Source organism: Microtus oregoni, unplaced genomic scaffold, assembly GCF_018167655.1.
Source record: "Microtus oregoni isolate MIOR12 unplaced genomic scaffold, Mior012 000001F_ref0000356, whole genome shotgun sequence".
NCBI classification, from domain to species: Eukaryota; Metazoa; Chordata; class Mammalia; order Rodentia; family Cricetidae; genus Microtus; species Microtus oregoni.
This window is the reverse complement of record NW_024543060.1, coordinates 75,306,497-75,332,795: the sequence shown is the minus strand read 5'-3', so window position 1 is coordinate 75,332,795 and position 26,299 is coordinate 75,306,497. Positions and strand designations below refer to the sequence as shown.

Sequence of the window (26,299 nt, the reverse complement as noted above, 5' to 3'; positions counted from 1 at the left end):
ATGTGAAGTATAAGCAAACATAAATAGTAATATATATATATTATATATATATGATAGAATGTTTAAGACAAAATGAAAAAAAAGAAAGGAAGAAAGAAGGATGACATTGTGACCAAATAGTAAAAAGAAAATTGTAAAACTTTAAAGAAATTTATGGTGGCAGAAGTTGGAGTGGTAGATGGGGTTTATAAAGGACTTCTTTTTGCATAAAAAAAAAAGTTTAGCCACATTCTGAAGTCAATGCAAAGTGACTGAATTTGTCTAAAATGGGAAATAGTGTTCATCAAATGAGTATTTTAGAGAAAAGAGATTCTAATATAAGCCAAGTGGAAATACAGAAATTAGAAAACCATCGATAATATAGACAAGAGAGAAGGAGGGAAGAAAGGAAGATGAGTAGAAATAGGTAAGCTGATAAGCTATCCCATGCAACAGTCAAACTTATAATGATGTGATCTGGGCAAGCAGAATTCACAAAGATAAGCATTATATTCCTGGTTTCCATTTCTAGATCCTGAGACAGATTATTCTTCAAGGGATAAGTCTAAAAATTAAAATTTAAAACTGGGATGAATTGAGTACAAGCTTTAAAATTTTTGTTTTGGACAAAAAATATCAATTGAGGTTGGACATGCCACAGTCGGTAGCTCACTACATTTTGGCTGTTTCATGAATTTCTGGAATGGACTCCATCTGCAGCAAAAAGAAGTGTCTTTGATGGGTGGTAGAAGTTACCCTTATCTGTGGGAATAGGGATAAGGATACAACTGGGAATTATACTGTTTTATGGAAGTGGCAGCTGTTGATTCTCCTTTGCAATCTGGCCAAGATTGTTGGTTTGATTTGCAGTACCAGACATGATTCCTTTCCTGCTGATCAGGTCTGAAGTCCAATTATATGGCCTTTGGCTACTCTAAGATGGAAGCACCACTATTATATCTTTGGGAATATATTGTCAAGTTAGCCATTGTTGTGGTTGAGGTTCATAGCTACGTGTAAGACTCAGGAAAGATTATGGATGAGGAAGTGGAGAGATAAAGAGCCAGTGGACCAAGCTATCTGCTGTGATATAGCATCCACAATACATGACAGTTATGATATCTGCACTCATAATATTTCAATAGCATGGTTGCCTAAACAAGACCTGCATAATCACAACACCAGATGATATGCCAATATGGGTAGGATAAATTTCAGAAGGCTCTACATTTAGATTAAGAACCACAGACAATTAATAGCTGCTAAGTGGTGATATTAGTCCCCTGATAGGGTATCCAATCCCAAATGGTCAGCCCGTACAAGAAAGACTAGCTGGACTCAGCAGCTTGTATTTGATATACATACAAGTGCATACAAATTCAAATAAATAAAATTGATTTGAAATAAAGCAATTCAAAAGATAATGACAGGTATTTTCAAAAATTGATTGAACTTTACTTAAAAACATTCACGTCTATGCACACAAATGCCAGGTTGCTGCCTTGACAGTGAATTGGTAAATTTTACCAAATATGTAAATAACAAATATTATCAAGTCAATACAAAGTCTAATAAAAATATTATAAAATTTGTCCATCACTTTAATAGTAGTGACTTACCATAAATCTGCAACTAGACAAAGATAATATTAACAAAAATCTCACTCATGGATACAAATGTACAGTTGCTCAAAAAAAGTTATCATATAGAATCCATAAAAATAAGCATATACATAGACATACACACATGCAAGGAAGGAAGTATCTATCATGTGAGCCAATCTAAGACAATGAGAAATGATTTATCATTTGTCAGTGGATTCAAATAATTCACTAACACAAAAATCATCTCAGTACTTGTAAAAACAAAATTTCCCAGTGCTGGAGAGAATGGAGGTTAAGGCTTTAAGGAAACTGGGTTCAATTCCCAGCACAAACATGATAGCACACAGCCATCTGTATTCCAGACAGGATGTGACACAATCTTCAGACCTCCATGAGCACCATGCATGTGTGTGATGCACAGACACACTTGTGGATGAAACATCCATACACATAAAATGAATTAAAAAAATTAAAAAATTAATAGAAAGTATTGTCTAAATTCCATAGCTATTCATGGTATAGACCCTTAGCAAATTAAGAATAAATCTCTTTCAGATTAATGAAGGACCTTTGTATAAAAACTTCACCAGGTATTCTACTTAATAGTAAAAGGCTGAATTTCTCCCTCTTGTGCACAAATAAAAAGTAAGTGCTCTCATAACTTATATTCGGCATTTCATAAGAAGTCCTCATCAATGTGGTAAGATAAAAGCAGTGAAATAATCCACAGCTATGAATGGAACTAAAATTTATTCACAGACAGTGTTTGTCTACATAGAAAAAACCTATAAAATCTACCAATAAAAGTACATAAACCTCAGCCCTCATCATCGAAACCTCCATTTGCAATGGACTGAGCACATTACAGAAAACCCCTGCCAATCAAAATGCAGAGTGTGGATCCAAGACTCATCTACAACACAACCCCTATGGGGGACCTTATAGAAGAAAGGGCAGGGATTGTAAGTGCTGGAAGGTAAGGAAGTACCCTAAGAGATTGTGCTTCCTAGGAATATCAGAAGCTACACTCATTAGATGCTTATACCTAAATAGGAGCTGAGCAAGGACACACCAGTAGGCATAGTAATGAGGACTAGGGAACAATACTGAAAACTCACTAATACACAAAGAACTAATGAGTGAGGGCAGTAGAAATAGGATGAGCACACCAACTGGTTACTTAATATTAAATGGACAAGCCTGAAAACATATACATACATGTAACATTATATAGACAGAGTAAGTCAGTTATGCATTTAGATTATCTTCCTACATACACATACATATATGTAACTAATTAATGAAATAGTTCATGAATTTGGAAGAGAGCAAGGATGGATATATGGAAAAAATTGGATGGAGGAAAGGAAAGCAAGAAATGTTGTAATTATGATAAAATCTCAAAATAACAAAAGAAATAATTTTGAAAAAAATCTACTATTAATATTAGGGTTAGGGAGAAGACTCAGTGAGTAAAGTGTTGCTATACATGCTGGCTAGTTTTACGTCAACTTGACACAAGCTATAGTCACTGAAGAGGAGGAATCCTCAGTGGGGAAAAAATGCTTCTATAAGCTTGGGCAGCAGACAAACCTGTAGGTCATTTTCTTAATGATTGATGGGGGACAACCTAACCCATTATGAATGGGGCCATCTGGAATTAATGGTTTGGGTTCAATAAAAACGCAAGCTAAGCAAGTCATGAGAGGAAAATCAGTAAGCAGCATTCCTCCATGGCCTATGCATCAACTTGTGCCTCTAGGGTCCCGCCCTGCTTGAGTTCCTGCCCTGAATCCTCCAATGATGAACAGAAATGTGGATATTTAAGCCAAATAAACCCTTTCTTCTCCAGATTGGTCATTGAGTTTCATCACTGCTATAGTAACCCCAAGCAAGTCACCTTGCATATGTGAGGACCTGAAGTTAGAAGCCCTAGAATCATGTAAGGATGATCACGTTAATGTGTAGTCTGTTGTTCTCACACTCTTATGGCAAGGAAATGGAGACAGGGAAATCCTTGGAGGTCTATACAGTGGCTAGCTTGGTGTACACAAAGTCAAGAGCCCCTGTCTCAAGGTGAATGTCACCATTCTGGGACAGATCTCAGTCTCCCACACTCATTCTGTGCTATGCACATGTCCAAAATAAAACACAAAGATAAAGAGAGAAAGATGAAGGAACAAAGGAATCAAGGAAGGAAGGAAGGAAGAAAGAAAGAAAGGAAGGAAGAGAAAAAGAAAGGAAGAGAGGAAGGAAAGGAAGGAAGGAGGAAAAGACTAAGAAAAATGTTTCCTAAATACATCTGATAAGAGATTTTTATCATAACATATAAATTATTCTTAAAGTTCAATAAGAAAAAAGTCAATCAAATCTTAAACCTGAACAAAGATTTGAATAGGCATTCTACTCAGAAAGATTCACATGGACTGAGCCTATAAGATGTTCAACCATTAGTGTTCAGGGAGAAAGCAAATTAAAATGGCACCTAGATATTCCTATTCAAAATTTAAAGGCCTCATTTGTATGTATGAGTTTGCAGAAGGTAAACTTTACATTATCACTCTCTTGAGTGTAGTATAAAAACAGCTCATCTCTCATGATTAAGCATTATTTCTAGTCCCAATGCCTGAGGTCCTCTCTCTTGAGTAATTGTTTTTCATTTCATAATCAATGTTGATGTTCCCCTAAATATCTCTCTGTTCAGAACTTCAGAAAATTATACTCTGTTCTTTCATAATAGTTTTTTCAAAGGTAAAATGGAAGTCTGGGGAGGCAAAATGTATTACAATTTTCTGAGAGTAGCTCATTGTCGAAGGTGTGTTGAGGACAGATTTACACTCTTATGTTTTCTGCAACACTAGTCACCATTACTAAATTATGGAGTCATGTAGCAGCATAAATGAAGGCAGACAGAAATTATAATAATATATTTACCTTTATTTGGCTAAAGACTTACAGAACCCGTGGTTCCAACGGAAAACAGAAAAGCAGAAGGGGCGGGGGAGAGCACACCAGCAATATTTATTAGTAAAAAATATCCTCAGGCGACCCCACCCTACAAGCAAGATGATTGGCTGGGGCTACCCCTACAGAGTCAACCTAATTGTCCATAAGATAAATTAATAAAGGAAATATACTCTCTATATAGAGCATCACTCTTTAGCTTTAAAAATGAACTCCTTTCACCTCTCTAACATGGATAAACATTATTTAAAATGAAACAGACACAGAAGACACTATTATATTATCTCATTGACATGTCAAAACTAACACAAATTGAGCGTACAGAAACAGAGGACAAATGGTCCTTTCCAGGGAGTGGGTATGTATTGCACACATAGTGGTCAGAGGATACAAAATATCAGAAAAGAGGAATAGTAAACTCAAGAAACTGGGTGTACAAATTATTGGGATTTTATGTAAATGTTCTTACCACAAATTTAAGGTGAGGTGTGAGTTGTATGTTGATGGGCTTTGTTCCATAGAATTCAGAGGTATCAAATACTCTGCTGTATATGAAAAATAAGTGCAAATAGTCTGTCTATAATAAAGAGATAGGGACTAGAGAAATATGTAGGAGGAGGGCCCGCTTGTTTGTCCGAGATTTCCAGCTAGTTTAGACCTGAAATAATCACACAGAAAACTGTATTAATTACATGACTGCTTGGCCCATTAGCTCCACCTTCTTATTGGCTAACGCTTACATATCAATCTAACCCATTTATATTAATATGTGTATTGCCATGTGGCAGTAGCTTATGGGCAATTTTTTGGCATGTCTGCCTTTGGCAGCTCCATGGCTTCTCTCTCTCTCTCTCTCTCTCTCTCTCTCTCTCTCTCTCTGCCTTTTTTTGTTCCAGCATTCAGTCCAGTTTTCCCTGCCTACCTAAGTTCTGCCTTGCTACAGAACTTTTAAATGCCATATTCTGACGATCTCTGAAAGATTTGAAGAATACCTATCTAACTGAAATATATTTATCTGTCTAGAAAATCTAACTAACATGACTACAAGCTTGACTATTATAAATGAGTATCTATTAACTTATATTTCTTAATTATACATTACATTTTAAATGAACTGCACAAACACAATATCTTAATCAAGATCAGATATATACATAAGACAAAATTGACCTTAAATTTGTATCAATAAACCAAGATCCATACCAATCCAAATTATTCTTGTCTATACCATATCCCCCTTTAATTGTCCAAAGCATTTTCTTTACTCATTAATGGTAATCACAGCACACAGAGGGGACTCCCATATCACCTCCCCTTTTTCGTTAAAATAAAAAGGAAAAATTTTAACTTTAACATAGTAAAATTAAATATAACAAAAAAAGTATCAAACAAGAATTATAGTTATATCTGTTTTCTCTTTTATCATTTAAGGAAAACTATAACTATAATTATCAATTCTTCAACTCTATCAAAGACTCCAGAAGGATATGGCATTACCTAAGTAAACAAAAAGTGCATTGAAAGCAACTTCCAAAATTCTAGAACTGACAGAGACATCTCATTGCCTGGAAAGTCACCCAAAATTCTTCTGTACCATTGGGGCATCATCCATCTTCAGCCTACAGGCCCATAGTATCCAGCAGATTTTTCATGAAGCAGGAATTTTCAAAGATAGTTCCACCTTTATTGGCAGTTTGTCCATCCCTTTTTTCTTCTGTGTCCTGCAGAATGTCTAGCAGACTCTTTCATGAGGCAGGAACTCCAAAGGTTCATCTCACCTTTAGGCAAGTTCAGCAGTCATTTCTCTATAGGTCTTACATGTCCAGTAAAGCAGTTCAGGCAAGAGCAGGGGCTTGCCCAAATGACTAACCAACTCCATAAGGAGCCTCTTCAATGCCCATCATCCTCTTGAAGTAGCTTGTGCTGCCGAGAGCAATGTGTCTCACTGTCATGAAAAGTCCTAAGTTATTAAAACATTTTAAATGCCATATTCTGACGATCTCTGAAAGATTTGAAGAATACCCATCTAACTGAAATATATTTATCTGTCTAGAAAATCTAACTAACATGACTACAAGCTTGACTATTATAAATGAGTATCTATTAACTTATATTTCTTAATTATACATTACATTTTAAACGAACTGCACAAACACAATATCTTAATCAAGATCAGATATATACATAAAACAAAATTGACCTTAAATTTGTATCAATAAACCAAGATCCATACCAATCCAAATTATTCTTGTCTATACCATATCCCCCTTTAATTGTAAACAAATAATTTTAAACAATATTTAGGAATATGGGCGTAGTTTTGTCCATAAAGCTTCCTGCTGATTAGGGTCACTGTTAATCAGGTCTTTTATAGCGTATCTCAGTCAGCAGTAGGGCAAAGTAATTTTTCGAGAGGTGTATATTTGAGGGGTGTTCAAGGCAACCTTTCAGAAGGTTTTGGTCCATCAAATCATATTGCTCTGAAAGCAATCCACAAGTTTTCATCTTCTGTGGAAACAAAAGAAGAACCTATTTTTAAAGCAACATATCCTTAGACTCAAATGTTGTAGTCAAGATGCCTTTATAATGTCTTTCTGTACATAGTTCCTTCACAGTCAAAAAATTTAAAGAAAACACAATAATATACATAATCCAGACCCTCTGTGTGTATTTTATCTTTTCAGCTTGTTTTTACTCTATTACTTTTTAATACTTATTATCTTTATTCCTTTAATCTATGACTATCTGTACTCTGTCTCTTTAAAGACTTTACCCTCCCCCTTTTTTAACCATTTACCCACATTGGGCACCAGATGAAGAAGGAAATCTGCTTAAAAGAAATCTCACTAGTTGAGAACTGAGAATAATAAAGGGTTATTTATTTAGTGGTAGTCTCACAAATCAATATCCTCTGCTGGAATGGAGAACAGGAAAGGAATCCCACAGCAGGAAAAGAGGCAAACGCATACTTTATATTGGCATAAATAGGATAAGAGGCCACGCCCCCATGGGCGGGTAACTTAAAGACTACTGTCTGTAGGATTTCCTACAGCACCAATAGCTAGGTAAGTGTTTGAATCTCCAGCATTCACATAAAAAAAAAAACAAAAGCTGGTCGTGGATACATGTGACTACAACCCTGGCACTGGGGAATGAGATGAGTAGATTCTGCAAACTCTCTGGTAGGTCTCCTAACTAAAATGGTGAGCTTCTGGTTCAGTGAGCAATACTGACTCAAAGTACTAAGTCACAAAGCAACAAATAGAGACACCTAATCTCTCTGGCACTCTACTTTCATACAGGAGTGTGTAGTGTGGGTTCACACATACACATACCATATACATGCAATACACACACAAACATGAACACACAAAAATTATAAGAATAAAAGGACTGAAGAGATGACTCAGTGACTAAGACCACTTGATGCTTTTACAGATAACGTGGGTTCAGTTCCCAGCATCCACATGACATCTCACAACAGTCTATAACTCTAGTTCCAGGAAATCTGTCACCCTCTCTGGCCTCCACTAGCACTACACACTTGTGATAAAATATGTGTGTACATATACATATATTCATAGTCAAAACATTTATACACATACAATAAAAACAAAGCATTAAAACAGCAAGAATAAATGGACTAAAAATAGAGTTTAGAGAGGGTACTCACCTAGCATATGAAAGCACTAGAAGAATAAATAAATGGATGAATAAATAATATTAAATTCACTTTAATATGAAACTAAAATTATTCAATTAAATTATTTTGAATTATACTATAAGCCTTTACTTGTTTTTAAGTGATTGGTGATTGTGATGACAACATAGACAAAAGAAAGATGTGAATCTAGAGAAATCTCTTGAGCATAAGGTTGGGCTTCATATTTACACTGTAAAACTCCCAGATGTTAGTTTATATTATAATTAGAAAACAAAGTATTTAAAGTACTCCTGTGAATTTTTTTACTGTTTACAGTTTATTTAATATTTCACAAAACTATGCACATGGTTAAATACCAGTTCATTAGTTATTTGTTATCCAAATGACAAAGATTCCAAAGCAATTGCTTCTCTTCCTTCTCTCTTCCTAATGTTTGGTTTGCAAGAGAAACATCAATAGAAAGTCTGAGGAAGTAGCTCCAGGGAATCTAGAATAATGACAAAAATCTCATTATTTTGTGATAGTTTTACTTAGAAGTTTAAAACCTTGTTTTTTATGCTGATGCTGTTTGGTGATAACCAAGTGCTCAGCAAGATGCTTACGCCAGTCACTACTACTGTGGAAACCACCCAACTTTCCTTTGTCCTCTAATCATCATTTAAAGATGTAGATGGCACCATATTAACCCAAATACACAATTCCCAAAGTAGCTAAGAGATCAGAAGACTACGGTATGATAGAGTAGTGAGAAGGTGAAAGAGAAAACATATTATTAAGTAGCTTGATAGCCGAATGATATATCAAACTGTCAGTTCAGATAAAAATATTCATCCATTTTCTAGTATCAGACATAGCTGCGGACAAAATAGTTGAATTTTTCGTGTTTTATAACAACCTTTCAGAAAACATCCAATTTCATTGCTTATCTCTCCAGCAAATTCATGATCGTGTTTCTCTTCCAGTTTCTACAGCTCAGTGAAAGGGAAATTGGAATTTACCACTAGTTACACACACAATGCGCGCACACACACACACACACACACACACCATTTTTGCTGCATGATCAGGTAGAATCACTGTGCGATACAAAGTATCTAGCTGTGTATTTGCTAACCTTTGAAAATAACACAACTAACTTTTTTTTTGTGCCTAGTATATTAAGATGTCAGCCAGTAAGGCATTTTTTACCAAAAGGTCCTTGTTTGGTTAGGTAAGTTGTAGAAGAAAAGGTAACATACATAGATGTTGCTTAAACTTTAGGAGTAAAATGCACAGATTTCACTTTTGCCCTGTGGAAAGTGTGGTTGTTGTTTTTGTTCCATGTAAAATCAGCTGACATCATACAGGACCTGAAAATAAGGAACGGCGTAGACAGACAGCCAAGAAAGCTGGTTGTATACTGTTGAGCTTTCACAGTATTTGCATGCCCATGTTGTTTTGCTATTTTCCCACAGAGCTACACAGTGCACTGAACTAGTAGATATATCCACATTGTATTCATTCTGTAAGTAAAAAGTTGAGATTATACTAGAAACTTCCAAACAAAAACATCTATTTACAAAATGTTGTCCTTTGGACTCTGCAGTTCTGATTCACGGCTGACAGAGCTCAGAAAACTGAATTTCCTAGGTGTTTCCATGAGTGCTAAAATGAACTGTGGTTTACCTTCTGGCCAAACTCATTGATGCTCTCATTTGTAGGTGAAATTTGATCATTAATGAAAGACAGATTCCAGTTTCTTAAAACTTCTTTTATTCAGAATCTACATTTTGTAATCTAAATCTTGGCAAATGTAACTTGATACAATGTCACTGCTAATGGGTAAAAGTGTTTATATAATATAAAGAAAAAAGTGTTCCGGTGTTCTGGGGCTAGGGAAGTGACTACCATAGTTAAAATGTTTTCTGTGCAATCATGAAGACCTAAGTCTGGATCCCCAGAACTCAGTAAATAGCAGGTAAGTGTAGCTGCTTCCTGTAATTCCATCTTCAGAAGGTAGAGATAAGAGGCTGCCCCATAGCAACTCTATTAGTGAATTTTGCCAAATCTGGCAGCTCTGGGTTTGATTGAGTGACCTTGCCTTATAATGCAAAAACTATGAAGGATGAAGGCCAATACCAGCCTACATGTGTCTACATGCATATGTATTCATCATATGTGCACCCCCCACACACATCCAAATATACATAAACATGAATACCATGCCTACACATATGTAAAAACTGAAAAAGAAAATAAAAGAAACACAATGGGTATTATAATGTTTGGCATAAAAAAAGAACAGTAATTTGTTCAACTTTCTGACATGTGAAGACAAGGTAGCTTTTGTCCAACTCAGTCCCCAAACTCTGAAAATGCCATCATCAGGCATGCATTTGTATGGATGCCATAAGGTCAGAAAATAGAACGGTAATATAAACTGATTTCCCTCTGATTAAGAATAAGACTGACTGCATAGTGAAGGGCTGCAATCATGTGAAGACGTGGATGCAAGATTAACTAGAAAGGCGAGAAGAGAAATACAGTAGAAAAGGACAGATAGGAAATAATAAAATAAGAAAGGAAAATACACACAGGAGACAGGGGGATACTTGAATTTCTGTATCCCCAGGTGATGGTAAACCAATCAAGTTTCAACTTTAGCTTCTTGAGAAAGAAAGCTAGATGATTCTTGTTAAGTAAGTAAAAAAAAAAAAAAGAGGGGGAGAACAAAATGCTGAATATAGTTCCTAGAAATACCAGGAACACATTACTCATTGTTCATTCTGACTGCATAACTGCAATTGTTTAACAAAGAAGGCTGTATTTTAAGCTTCGTATACCTAAATATTTGTTTATTGCGAAAGTAATCACTTCCAAATGAAATAGATATCTTCCATTGCAGAAGATCTCTTAGCAACTCCAGCTTTTCATTTTGTAGCAGAAATTGTTCCCTTGGAAGCAGTGGGCTTGGCAAACACTTTGTGAGCAGCACCAGCCAAAGTATGTCATTATATGAATTCATGATTTAAATGTTCAATGTTGTCAAACTTTTCTATGTGTGACACAGTTCGGTACCGAGCCAAACCCCGTGCAGAAGAGATCACCCAGTGTTTGACAATAAGCACGAAGTGGAATATTTGCAACCACGAAATGAGGGAATATTTTTGTTTAATTTGAGCTACGTCTTCCAGAGGTGAACCAATTAGTCTGCATTTAAGAAACATAGAAAGTGGTTGGCAAATCAAAGCAGAGACAGTATCAAATGAGGATAGCACACTAATTGTCACTTCTCATTAACTTGCCAGTTGGCAGGATTTCTTTTTATGCCACAGTGGAAGTGCAAAGCTCTGTTGACCACGGATTATTTTCATGTTGGTACACATGCTCGGCTAGATCACTTTAGACACAGCTTTTTCATATATTAAAAAAGCAGTCAGCTCCTGTTTCATATGCTTTTCTTAGAATGTATTCTTAATAGTAAATTTTCCAATAAATAACCTTATAGTGAATGATAATTTAGGGGTAGGTATAGTTGTATTTAGTGGTCATATTCAAACTTTTGTTGGTCAAAGGTAGGGATATGTCTGTTAAAAGAAGATACCTAGTCATTCCATCGAAAGGACTTCCAATTCTAAGAACTCCATTCTCTAATTTTACATTTCATTGCCAGAAATAAAACAGGAAGTGAAGGCATGTGGTAATAGGGGCGGCAGGGCTGCGTTCCCCACACCCGGCCGCCCACATGGCTAGCTTATGCCCCAAAATAATTACACAGACACTGTATTCTTTTAAGCACTGCTTGGCCCTTTAGCTCTAGGACTTACAGGCTAATTCTCACATCCCGATCAACCCATCTCTAATAATCTGTGAGAACCGGTCTTACCGGGAAGATTCTAGCCTAGTCCATCCTGGGTCGGAGCTTCATGCCAGGAGCGGGGCATGGCGTCTCTCTCTGAGGCGTCTGCTCCCGAGAGAGCTGTGGAGTCTCTGAGCTCACTTCCTCTTCCTACCAGCATTTTGTTCTGTTTACTCCTCCCACCTATCCTCTAACCAATAAAATGGGCCAGGGCAGTGCCTTTATTAGCCAATGACCTTCCTCCATCATTTCCCCTTTTTTGGTTTAAACAAAAAAAAAAGGCTTTAACTTTAACATAGCAAAATTACATATAACAAAACAGTTATCAAGTAAAAGTTACAATAATCTTTATCATAACTAAGGAAAACTATAACTATAACTAACTATTCTTAACTCCATCAAAGACTCCAGAAAGATACAATACTACCTAAGCAAACAAGAAAAAAGCAACTTTTAAAACTCTAGACATGACAGAGACATCTTGCTGCCTGGACAGTCACCCAAAGTTCCTCTGTACCGTTGGGGCATCCATCTTCAGCCTTCAGGCCCATGGTATCCAGCAGACATTTTCATAAAGCAGGAAAATTCAAAGTCAGTTCAGTCACTATCTGTTGTGTCCTGCAGAATGTCTCGCAGACTCTTTGATGAATCAGGAACCCTGAAAGATCATCTCACCTTAGGCAAGTTCAGTAGTCCTCTCTCTGCGGGTTCTCTGTGTCCAGTTTATGCAATAGTCCAGGCAAGAGCAGTTTCTTGCCCAAATGGCTATCAAACTCCATAAGGATCCTCTTCGATGCCCATCTTCCTCTTGAAGTACATTGTTGCTGCCAGGAGCAGAGTGTCTCATTGTCATGAAAAGTCCTAAGTTATTAAAACATTAAATGTCCTATTCTGTAATCTTTGAAAGACATGAAGAATGTCTATCTAAAATATATCTCTATATATCTAGAAAATCTAACTAACATGACTACAAGCTTTACTATTATCGATGATTACCCATTAACAACCTATATTTCTTAATTATACAGTACATATTTAAATGAACTACACAATCACAATACCTTAATCAAAATCAGAAACACTTATACATATAACAAAATTGACCTTAAATCTCTATCAATAAAGCAAAATCTATACTAATGTAAATTATTCATATCTATATCATATCCCCCTTTAAATGTAAAAGGACGTTTATAAACCATATTTGGGAACATGGGCGCAGTTTTTTCTCTCCAAACTGCTTCCTGCTGAATGGGGGCGCTGATAATCAGATCATTTAGGGTGTAACCTGTGTGCCAGGTTTATCTCAGTTGGCAGTTGAGTGAAGTAATTTTTTGAAGATGTTCACTGCAACCCTTCAGGAGGGCGTGGTCCATCATACCACATTGGAATAGAAGAAATGAACAGCGTCTCATCCTCTGTGAAAACAAAATAAGAAACTCCTTTCCAAAGTATCATGTCCTTAGATCCAAATTTCAAATTTAAGGCATTTTCAAAGTATCTATGTTGGATTAGTTCAGCAGCATTTATAAACAAATATCTTTTAGCAGTTGTTTGTCCTTCCTCAACATTCAAACAATTCAAAGAGAGCATAATAGCATACAGTATCAAAATTCTCTGTGTATTTTCCATCTTTGTGCATCTGTGTTTTAACCTCTATTTTGTTTATTTTTACTTTTAACTCTTTGCTTTTTGAGGCAGGTTCTCTGTATCTTTGACCTGAAGTAACTCTGTAGACCAGGCTGTCTTTGAACTCTCAGAGATCTGCCTGTCTCTGCCTCCCAGGCATTCGGGATTAAAGGTGTACACTATTACACCTTGAACTCACAGAGATCTGTTTGTCTCTGCCTTCTAGGCACTGGGATTAAAGGCGTGTGCTACCCCACACCACAACTCTCTTCCTTTTTTTTTTTACTTTAAGAACTTTAAATTTTAGTCTGCATATATTTTTAACACACTTCAAACCATTTAGAAATTTTCTTTGTCTTTGAATCTCTCTTTACTGTATATCTCTCTTTTTCTGACCACATGAATCTTTAATTTACCAAGCGATATCAGTAGGATTAAAGGCGTGGCTTTGCCAGCTAGATCCAGTCCATTCCTTAGCTTTCCAGCCTCATGGCAGATATACAGGCTGTAGCCATGTTTACTGCAACAACTGTATGGCATGTCAAGGTCCCTGCCAGCCAGCGAGCTACAACAGACAACACTCAAGTCCTCTCTCGGTAGCCGGCCCTCCTGCCTCAAACAGTCAGAGTTTGCCCTGGCAGGATGGCCCAGAAAGACGGCATTTTTAAACGGCGCAGCTTTTTTCCTGCTACGGCTGAAAACCGAAAAGCATGCCTTCAGCTTTTCGTCAACACCGTTTAAGTGTTTCGTGGCAGGACCTCTTAATGAGCTGCAGGCTTTGCAGCTAAAGCTGAGTCAGGAAGCCTCTCTTAGATGAAAGCGCATGCTTGCCTCTAACAAGCAGAGCAGACCCGAGAACACAGTGAGTCTAGTTGCCATCAAACAAATCGTAGCACTTTACTCCAAATGCTCTATTCAAAAGCTCTGTCTCCCGCAGGAGGCAGACAGAGATCGCAATGGTGGCACAGCCCCAGGAAGTCGCGCTTTAAAATGACACAGACTTTTTTCTGCTACTGTTGCTGAATCAGAAAATCTCTCTACAGCACGCCACCAACAAACAGCAAAAATCTGTGTTAAACTCTCTTTCCCTTATTTTTAAGCCTTCTCAGGTTTTTTAAGTGGGTTTAGTTGTTCACACGTCTGGGCGCCAAATGTAGTAATATGGGGCGGCAGGGCTGCGTTCCCCACACCCGGCCGCCCACATGGCTAGCTTATGCCCCAAAATAATTACACAGACACTGTATTCTTTTAAGCACTGCTTGGCCCTTTAGCTCTAGGACTTACAGGCTAATTCTCACATCCCGATCAACCCATCTCTAATAATCTGTGAGAACCGGTCTTACCGGGAAGATTCTAGCCTAGTCCATCCTGGGTCGGAGCTTCATGCCAGGAGCGGGGCATGGCGTCTCTCTCTGAGGCGTCTGCTCCCGAGAGAGCTGTGGAGTCTCTGAGCTCACTTCCTCTTCCTACCAGCATTTTGTTCTGTTTACTCCTCCCACCTATCCTCTAACCAATAAAATGGGCCAGGGCAGTGCCTTTATTAGCCAATGACCTTCCTCCATCAAAGGCACACAGTAATTCGAGATAATGAAAAAATAAGAAGCATATTTTATATGTAGATGTATTCCAGGAATGTTTACTAGAACTTCAGTGTGCTTACATTCTCATTTGGATCTCACAATAACTGTATAAAGTGAGTACTACCAAGTTATAACTTCTGGATTTTTTTGGCTTTAGGATTTTAATTGCATCCTACAGCTGATTGATGAAGTGATGAAATACTTTATATAACCCTTTAGTGACTTGAAGGAACTTCTATGACTACAAAGAAGTTAACGAGAACCTATCACCTTGATATCATCTACATTAAAAACAATTTAGATTGCACAATTCTTCTAGCCTTCCCTTCTTAATACTTCACAAAATTTGTTGACACCATCTGTTATCCACAAAAATTAAGATATATCCAGATATTCAAATATCCAGAATAATTAAGATATATCCAGATTTCCAAATATCCAGAATAATTGAGGTAGCATTAATACAGTATTTTACTAGTGACTAATACATCCTTTTCTGCCTAACAGGAGACCTTATCAGACAGCTAGAGCAAACACCAGGACACTGATTCTTTCCATACCTACCTGTGTTTTAGCTCCATGTCTTGCTGTCCTCACTGCTATCTGTTCCACAAAGCTTTTTCTGTTTTGGCAAGGCTGCTGGAAACCCTGTCTTCCTAAGAAGTGTATTATTGCTCCTTTGGCCCATTATCACTAATCCTGCAGACAGCACCCATGGGAATGATTGTGAAGGTTGGATCAGATTGTCTTATTGTTTGACCAAATGGTCTCTAATAACTCGACCTAGCAATTATACAGCAGAAACCACAACAAGACCCACTTAGGAAATCTTTGAACAGAACCCGAGCACTTGTTTATTTCTCAGACTTTTACCCTTATCCAAATCTACTGCTCCCTGACTTCTGAGAACCATTATTAAATATTTATCAATTTTGCAAGACAGTGATCCCATCTCAGTAGCTTCGAGGAGGATGTGATAGAAGTGACACAAGAGAAATCACTGAGTGCTAGAAGTGAATATTGGGATTTTTGAGTGTTTGCTCTGGAGAGTTAATCATTAATCTCCAACCCCCACACAACTGTTGATACTGCTCTTTGCCTCCATTGCAAATGTTTTTTTATTGGTGTAGGCTTTGCCTGGCCGTGCTGGCTAGTTTTTGTAAGCGTGACACACGGCAAGATATATCTGGGAAGAAAGACTCTCCGCTAAGGAGCTGTTACATCAGATTCTCCTGCGGGTGTGTCTGTGGGGCATTTCCTTCATTCATGGCCAATATGGATAGACCCATCTCATTGTGAGTGGTGCCAATCCTGGTCAAGAGGTCGTTAGCGGTATAAAAAGTGGGAATGACATCCCATAGGGAAGAAGCAAGTAAGCAGGGTTCATCCATAGCCTCTGCTTCAGAGCCTCTGCTTCAGTTCCCTGCCGTGGCTTCCCTCAATAACGGAGCATTGCTGGAAGCTGTCATAAACCCTTTCCTCCCTCACGTCAGTTCTGGTCAATAGTCTATCACAACAACCAGAAGCCAGTAGGATACTAACTTTCTAGCATGTATGCTTTGCTTATGTCACTTAAGGACCTTTACTTATATTGTTCCTTTCGGGGGTCTCCTCTTTTGAATGTTTACATTGCCTTGAATATAGACAATCAAACACAAATAAGCTTTTCCCAAAGAGGCTTTCCATGACTATCTTAATTAAAGGGACCACTGCATATGACGTAACTATTTTCTCAATAATCTCAGCCCTGCAATTTAGAACAGTGTGCTGAGGTCAAGTTCCTCTGTACCAGGTAGCTTGCTTTTGACTATAAACCACAAATGAACAAATAGTAAAGCATATATTTCTCTAATAGACAAGAATCATAAGGTCAGACAGTCAGGGATACAACATGTGGGTAAAGACATCTCAAGTGTGAGGGTGCCTTAGGACCTATCCTTAGGAACTGAGAGCCATCCTCAAGATCACACAATGGTTGCTTCAACTCTCAGTACCTTGACCAGTTGGCTATCAAGAGAAATGGGAAAGAAGAAAGAAGCGAAGTTCAAACTTCCGACCACATACATGGGTGGTCTGTCCATTTCAAACACCCTTTTTTGGACTTTGTACTCATAACAACTTGCTCAAAACTAAAATACATTCTGGAAGGAGAAATGTGTTTATTTTCTGCTTTCTGTGGTGGATGGTGGAACAGATACTTCATATTCCCTGTCTAGTATTTAATATATTTTTGCTGTCCTAGTAGATATTAGCTTTAAATGACAAAGTTCCAAAGTTGGATGGATTACGGCCCAATCTCCATATGCCAATCAAGTTAGTCAAAGGTCATCATGAAGGATGGGAAGGTGACTTCATGAGTGCTCCAGATTCCTGGAGGCTTGTGCCACTTGAGTTCCACCATCTCTTAAACTCTACAGTTTTGCTGATATTGCTATTTTGCTTTCAGAATTCCAATATTTTTAGTGAAGTCTTTCCAAAATCTTTTCTATTACTCTTATCAGTAATCAATAGAGTCTTGACCATTTTCTTCTACAACTCAACGTTGTTACTATGAACAGATACATTCTGAGACAGTCTTAGGAATATTTGCTCTGGCTCATGATGTTGTGTATTATCATATTTAAACAATGCTCTGTGTGAAACTTGTCTGTATCTTTCCAATCCATTTTAAGTATCATGTTAGAGGAATAAATAATGGATGGGCAACAGAACTAATTCTGATATCTTTTAAGCCTACCTTTACCATTGATTGGTTATTTAGCTTTGGGCCAGATAATTCATGTCTCTAAGCCACAGGGTGGAGTGTTTGAAAATAACGTAAGAATCTCTCTGTGTGTAATTTAAATCATCACAAGGTTACTCATTATACCTAACTTATAAATAAAATAACCCTACAAAATACTGTTATATTCTAATATTTATAGAATAATGACAGATTTGCATAAATTTGGGACACATTCATTCTTTAAGCCTAACTCTTATTTTGTATCTATGTTTAATTATACCAGAGCAGAACCTCTAGATACGAACATCTGGCTAGATGTTGGCTACAAAGCCACGTTTCAAATGTAGCCCAGATTTTAAAACCCCATTGCTTGATTCAAATTTCTTTTCTTTCATGACCAGATGTTTCCTTAGAGAACAAGTTTTATTCTCTGCATTTGTGTATTCTCTGTGATAGAATGAGTTTAACTGTAATTAAAATAACAAGGATACACTGAGCTCCTGAGCCGGTGAGTCTTAATGTAATTTTACTTTATGGTAACTGGAAAACTCTGAAGATTCTGATGCCCAGGTCACACACAAGATCAATGAAATCAGAAATATATGTGAGCAGGAGCCAGACCTCTTTGACTTTCTCAGCACCCTCAGGTAATTCCAGTTGAGTGCCTAGCCTAATAACCATTCTATTCGGTCATTTGAAAACTCTCTAGGTGATCCTGTTGATCAATGGCTACCACCTGAGAGAGGTACACTAGTAAATGCATAAGGGTTAATCTTTCTTGAAAGAGGAGAAATTAAGAGCTCAGAGTCTGACCAAGAAAACCCGCGGAGCACAGAGCTATTGTCAAAGTACTGAATGTCAAAGAAGAAAAGCTGCTGAAAGTCAAGTCACAACAGAAATGGGCACAAAAAGCATGGGGTTTGGTGTATCTCAGAACCAGATTCCAAACTGAATTTCCCCGTTTGCTAGTGAGTTCCTTAAACCCTCCATAACTCTGATGACAACATAGATATTTGTTCCATTTACAAATATGTGTGAAGATAAATGGGTTAAAAGTTCCAAAAATACTAACATATAATGGCTTTATACTGTAGTTTTAGTGCCCCTCCCCACATATTGTTGCTGAATGAATTGCAGTTGAAATGTTAATCAGAAAAATCCTTGAGGGGTGATTAGATAAGTAGGGGCCATGCTTATTATGAATCCATACCATTAATCAGAGATTGAGCTATGTATTCTCAATAATTCTACGTTAAGGATGAATTCTGACTTGTGTTGCTTGCTTTTCCTCCGCCTATGCTATAATGCACACAATGTTCCTTGTTATCTGCATCATGCTCATGGACTCACCAGCTTTTCGGTCTGTGAAAAATAGATTGATTTTCTCTATAAGTGGTCCACTCCATGAGTTTCTGTTATAGTCAGAGAGAACAGACAGCCGTGGATTGGTATCCAGATGAGGAGCTATTGCAGCAACCCCTTTCAGAAAATGAAGAGCAGATTTAAAACTGGTACCCAAGCAGAGAGTCTAAGAGAGTTTGGAAGAGGTTAGCAACAGGCTGTGTTCTTGTGAACAAGTACAAAGGGTGTTTCTAATGAGAGCTCAGAAGCAGAAAAGAAGAGGGAAAATGTATAACTTCTCAGAATTATTTACTGTGGTCATGGTAAGGCTGTTGCTAGAAATACAGACAGTAAAGACCATGAGGTCTCAGAGCAAAATGAGAAATAAGATGCTGGAGACTCAAGCAAAGGCTGTTCTTCTTAACCGGCAGCAAAGAAGTTGCTGGAATGTTGCCCATGTGCTAAAGCTTTATGGAATGTAGAACTTGAGTGTTATGGACTAAAATATCTAGCAGGGAAATAAACATCTAAGCAGCAGTCAGGCAGCTGCATGGCTACTTTTAACTATATACATTGCGAGATGGCAGATAAGTTACTTAAGATGGAAGACAGAATTAAAAGGAAATTGGAAGTCAGAAAAAAAAAAGATTCGTCCAGTTTGAAATTTATATGTGTAAAGGAAAGAATTTTGTTTGGGAAAGAATGAAAATGGGATGACCATGCAACCATTTGCTAAAATGATTGATATGGGTAGAAAGGAGCCAAGTACTCAACAGGACAATAGGAGAAGCAAGGAAAGTGTAAACCTATAGACACAATATTCTAATTTCTATACTTCTGTGTCCACCATGAAAAATACAGAATTTTTCATTTTTTTTTATTTTACTGAACTATATATTTTTCTCTGCTCCCCTATCTTCCCCTTCCTTCCCCTTCTGCCCTCTCCCATGGGCCCCATGCTCCCAATTTACTCAGGATATCTGTCTTTATTTTTACTTCCCATGGGAAAATACAGAATTTAATGTGTTTTTATGATTACATTTTAGCCTTATTTGTAATTTGTGATAAATATAAAATTAACTAGCAGTCTTAGGTGTTTTCCCTATTTCTCTGTTTTGGTGTTCTCATGTCTATTTCAGGCCAGTCTTACCGCAGTATTTTGAACGTAGATTATGTTTTTAGGTCATATGTCTCACCAATAAAGAGAATTGTCTAAGGTTCAATCATGGGTTCATGCATGTCACCCCATATCTGATTTAGATGAAAGTTTGAACTTTAAACTCCAGGGTTGTTTTGCAGCTCTTGAGATGGAAAAAAAATGCATTGTGTACATCAGAAGTACCTAAATGGGAGGGAGGCACAGATGCATGCTAAGGTTTGACTAGTCCTGTGAAATCAATATTGAAGTTTAATTGCCATTGTGACAATAATAGCAACCGGGACATTTTGAGAGGGATGAGTCATTAGCTCATCCTTTGTGGCTGGAATGATCATCAGCGTTTGCCATTGTTGTAGATGTGGCCTCGTTCTCTTGAGAGGGGCTCTCTTCTGGAAGCTAGCTCTGTCTCGTTTGCTTCCCACGTAATAGCCGCTGCTGTATTATGATACAGCAAGAAAGCCCTAGCTAGACTGCAGCCCTTTGATCTTGAACTTCTCTGCCTCAAGAATCACTATGTGAAATAAATTGTTCTTCATGAATTATCCATTCTGCAGCAGTCTCCTAAACCATCCGCAAATGGACTAAGAGTCGCAAACGGCAGATGTTCAATTACAGTGTGCCATTGCCTTTAAGAGGAGGGTGAATAGAGCCAAAGATATAAGGTAGTTTACAAGCGTGATTCCCAGGTGTCCTCTTTTCATGGTGGCATGGCAGTATTAAGAGTCGATAAAGTGGAGGTTTCAGGAAGAAAAACTATTTGATCATCTTCTTTTTCTGGTAGTTGTTTAGCAGTCCTTCCTGCCTTTATCCAGTTTCTGTCCTACCATAAGATACAGTAGTAGATTCAAGCTTTTATGTCAGTAATCGATTTAGGTTTCATGAAATAAATACAGGGGCGTGCTCAGCAAGAACTTCAATAGAGCTCTGATACACATGGCACATTCTTCATTGCAGTCGTTTTAACTATTGAGAGGACTCAAAAGCTTCTTTATCTTCCTTCCAGGATCTTGATTTTGAAGGTCTTTTTTTTTTTTTTTTTTTTTTTTGGTACAAAATCAGGATACTGTATACAGGTCCAGGTCTCATGTCTGCTTATCAGTAGCACCAGCCTGGTTTGCAACGGAGGGCCCAAAGTTTTCCATGTTTGGTTCTTAGACGCCCTTTATCTTTTATCACCTACTAAGTCTCCCTGAATTCATACTGCAGGACTCAAGTGTACTGATATCAGCAAGAAGGCTCAAGGCCCAGTATCCATTTCCTCCTAGATTCTCTAAGCTGCTCAGATAGACATAGAAGTCTGGCTGGTTATGATCCCCAAGCCTATGCAGCCAATAGATGTCTCTCTTTATCCCAGAACTTCCACAATCTACAGTTGTTCTTCTGGGACCTCCTCCTACACTTGGTTAATGGGGCAGACGCAAAGGTTCTGTGATTCTGTCAAAAATTAATAAGAAATCTCCTTGAAAATGTCTGTCTTCACCCAGGTACCCAATGTAAGGAGTGGGAAACATATAATGAGGCAATATAACAGAACCAACTTAAGATTCAGTAAGCCATACTCGAATTGTGTCTAGTTTCCTTCAGAAATCTTATTGAACAGTATTTTTCTAATGCCTGCATTGCCATAGAAGCCACCTGGAATCTTAAAAACAAGGAGAGTGGATACTACTCAGAGTTTTGGAGTTCATTGGTCAGAATTCACATGTCACTTTTTACGGTACTAAAATGAAGTGGTGCTCAACGCTATCACTTTAAACCCTGGGCTTTTATCGGTAATTCTGAGACACCTTGAAGAACCCAATTTAGCATCGTTTTTATATGCTATCTCAAAAAGTAATAGAATGCAATGCTTTTTGTTAGGGATGAAATAAACTAAGTTCACTTTGTTCTAATGTATTACTTAGGAAAGAATGAACCAGTATTTATACAAGGTCAGTTCGAACACTTTTTATAAATAAGATACTCCGGTCTTATTTTCTCACCCTCTCAATCAAAGTCTCTCAAATGAGAATGAGGGCTAGGAGCCTGCGCCTCAGTCAGCTCTCTTAGTGGTCTCAGGAACAATTCTATTTTGAACCATTTAATCTGTGGCAGGCTTTTAACAGCCCTCGCTGCACAATATAATCTCAGAGGGACTTTGACAACATCACGTTGACTAGATCATCTAGATGTATCTACCCTGGATGCGTTTGAGCCTCGTGTCCAGATACCATGCAGAGCCAGCCACACTGTAATCCCATGCATGTGATTGCACCAGGCATCTGTGTTTTAAAAGCTCCCTGGATGATTATAGTATACAGCTGTGATGGTTAATCTTCACTCTCAACTAGACTCAATCTCAAATCATCATAGAAAGATGCCTGGCTGGGTCTGGGGGTATTATTTCCAGAAGATGTCAAATGAAGAAAGAAAACACCTGCTGGATGTGATTGGAACCATCCGGGGAAGGGTCCTGGGCTGAATAGAAAGAAGGGAGCGAGCTGAACACTGACATTCATCTCTCTGCTTCCTGAGACTACAGACCAATGGGGCCAGGCATCTTACACTCCTGCACACCAGCACACACATGGATGCATGGACACACTCCACACAAACATGGGAACACATAAGTAAGAAATGTGTAAATGCCCAGGGATAAAGGAGGAAGACAGGTGTGCAAACTGAGACAGAGTGATAATAAGGACTAGTGTAACAGAGGAGTGAACAAGGAGTACTGAAAGGAACACAGGCATCAGTGAAGACATCCTGATGCTTTTTGAGCTAGGTCTCCCCTACAAGCACCAAGATATCCTCCACAAGACGCCCTCTCACTACTCCATCTCTTGGTACATTCCCTCTTGTTTCAACTTGAACCACAACTGGCCCAGTCCTTTAATTAAGCCTTCCATCTTCACGGATCCTGTTTGCCTAAAATACCCCTCACCCTTTTCCTGTTTTCACCACCAACCTAGGAGTTATTTTAGTGTTACTCTTGTCCAGCCTCCCAGAGGATAAAATATGCCTTTGCCATATATGCCCTACCCCATGTTTGGGACCCTTAGAAAGCACATGCCCCCAAAACAAGAGGAAGGGACTTTCTCCTCTGTTGCGTGTTTCTGTTCACACACAGAAAAAAAGGCAAAATTACAAGAAGAATGAATGGATTGCATGCCAATGGCCAGGAAATGTGCTATGACAGTGTGACATTCTGTTACTTGTTTTAGAAATGGAAAAAAAAATGGATTTCCAAGATACAGCCTGGGGGTGGTGGGATTTACTAATGCAGGAAAGGATTTTGATTGCTAAAGCCTTCAACAAACCGCCAAATGACCTGCACTTTATCCAGCAGGTAACAGGATGTCAGTGAAGTTTTATGTGCAAGGGGCTAAGACCTAGCTTTGTCATCCAGGAGAGTTACCCGAGAAGCAGCGCAGTGGGTAGTCTGAACACGAAGGGACTAACTGAAAGGAAATCAGTCAGGGTACGTTCCTGGACCACGGGTGAGAAATGACGAAGGCGTCCCTGAAATAATGAAGTGGAGGATGCCATTCAGTAGGTGCTTTGTAGAGAGGATCCATAGCACTTGCTGACTAACTGCCTGAGGGGGTGAGTGTGAAAGATGCTGCCGCAGTCCAGCCTGGGAGTCAGGCTGCTCGGGGTCCTATTAATGGAAATATGCAATGCAGGCAAAGAAGAGCTGGTTTCAAGGAAAAAATAATAATGAGCTCAGCTTTAAATACACTGAGTTCTCTGTGCCCATGGGGTATCTGGGTAGAGTATTTTCTGTGCTGGAAATGCATACCGTCTCCCCTGGTATTTTATTGATTGTCGATGTGCCTGGTGTTGTCCAATTGGCTGTGCCGTCTTCCAGTTTACGTTGTAAAAGACAGACTTTGAAAACTGACAGTGTCACATTGATTTCATGATTTGTTTTACTATGGGCTACAATTGGCAATCAAAATAGCTGCTTCAGGGGGAGATTCTAAAATCCCTCCTTGGCAATTTGCTTCTGTTAGATACACACACCCATGCTAAGTTTGCCCAAATTCAGAAGAGTAACAAATTTTCCCATAGGTAACTCTGCTGTTGAAGAATCTTTTTCTTGTTAGATGGTGAATTCCATGATTTCTAAAAGGAAATATATTACTCTTGATAAGCTTTGTTTTACGTATCACAGATATTTTAATTGATGGATGCATAGATAGATGGATGAGCAAATGGATGGATGGATGAATGGGTTTCTAATCTTACTGCGGTGATATGTAATATTTTCTGTAGCCAGTTGCCTAGGAATTGAAAGCTTAATATCCTACTGTTTAATGCCTAAGTGACTTTTCGGTGGGATGAGGACTACAGCAACTGTGTGGGAAGGAATCACTATAAATAATTTTAAATGGACTTTCATTACATTATTTTCTCTTGGCAAAGTGAAATAATTCAGGGATTTAAGATTTGCTGGCTCTAAAAGTTAGCATAAGTCTTGATACATTAACCTTTGACATTAATATTTGAAAACCCTCTTGACACTGATCTAAAAGCTGGCAGATGAGGCTACGATCAGATTTCTGTTTTGAGAAGGTAAAATTGTAGAGCAAACAAAGACGCTGGAGAATAAGCTACTTCAGGTGTACAGAAAACAGATAACAAGGACCCAGAACAACGCAACAGTGAATAGGGGTGAAATGGAGAAAGTTGGTCAAATAATTTCATCCATCAAACATATATAATTAACATCGTACCAGACTGAGGGAACCTTGGTAAACTAGTAAAGTTTCTTCCTCAGAGAGTTTATAGACAAAGACAGGAGCTGCACAAGCAAATCATCATGCTAATAAGTACTGTATTGCATCTGTGATAAATGCCATCTAAAAAGAAGTAACAAACTAAAAAAAAAGTTGTGGTGTGCACACAGTATGTAAGAAGCTATGTTAGAAAGATCTTGAGTTTAGAATACTTAATTCAGTTAATGCTAAGAATTGCCATCAAATATATAAGCAAAAACTTAACATTTAACAAGTTAAAGTGGCCTATGAAACCAATAAGCTCCAAGTTACAATTAATTCCACCTGATTATCAACCAGGACTATGTCATCACTCACTTGAAACGATGGCATTTTGTGATGTGATGATTTATTCTCTGTCTCCATGGTAATTGTTTCTTTCCCCCACTCAGATGTTGCAAGAGCAATTGAACTACTGGAAAAGCTTCAAGAATCCGGAGAAGTACCTGTGCACAAGCTACAGTCTCTTAAAAAGGTGCTTCAGAGTGAGTTTTGTACAGCAATCCGAGAGGTAGGACGCAGATTTTTAACAACTACATTAGGCCATATGTCTTCTGGGTAGAAAGCATGTTTTCCCATATAAACAGTTGAAATTGTTAAGCTTAGATGTACATCTTTGCTTTCCGTTTTTAGCCCCTTGGACAGATGATAAAACACACTTTAGTCTGCTAAACTCTTAAATTAGACCCAGGCAGAAATTATACGTTTATATAAAACCAAATGTTGATTTTTTTTTATGATACCAGAGAAGGCTCTGCTTCAGCAGGTGCCTGTGTGTATTCTGAACTACTCAGCAGTCCCGTGGAGCCACCCAGAGATTCAAGGAGAAATAATCATAATTAATGAGGTCATTTCTTGTGGGCACACTTGAGTAAATCTTTCATAGTTAAGCCTGAAAGAGTAACTTCCTACCAACTGAAGTTATGGCTACTTAAATGGCAATGTCTAGTGTGATAATGGAAAAATCTCCAAATAGACTGGCATGCCTTGTAGCAAGTCTGCATAATGCTTCCTGGCTTAGTTTTGTTTTTGTTAAGCAAGGTAAAAACAATTGTG

At 38.0% G+C, this 26,299-nt stretch overlaps 1 protein-coding gene across 5 annotated transcripts in view; it reads left to right on the top strand.

The window, feature by feature from the left end:
• Lin7a (lin-7 homolog A, crumbs cell polarity complex component) overlaps positions 1 to 26,299 on the top strand; it is a 132,012-nt gene that overhangs the window by 24,316 nt on the left and 81,397 nt on the right. For 2 of the 5 annotated variants that reach the window (XM_041670280.1, XM_041670271.1), the window contains exon 2: positions 25,636 to 25,754. The exons of 2 other annotated variants lie outside the window; for them this stretch is intronic. In XM_041670280.1, coding sequence (XP_041526214.1) covers positions 25,636 to 25,754 — 119 coding nt within the window. Of the gene's footprint in view, positions 1 to 25,635; positions 25,755 to 26,299 lie in introns of those variants that run through there. One more of the 5 variants, XM_041670298.1, reaches the window with a different exon arrangement.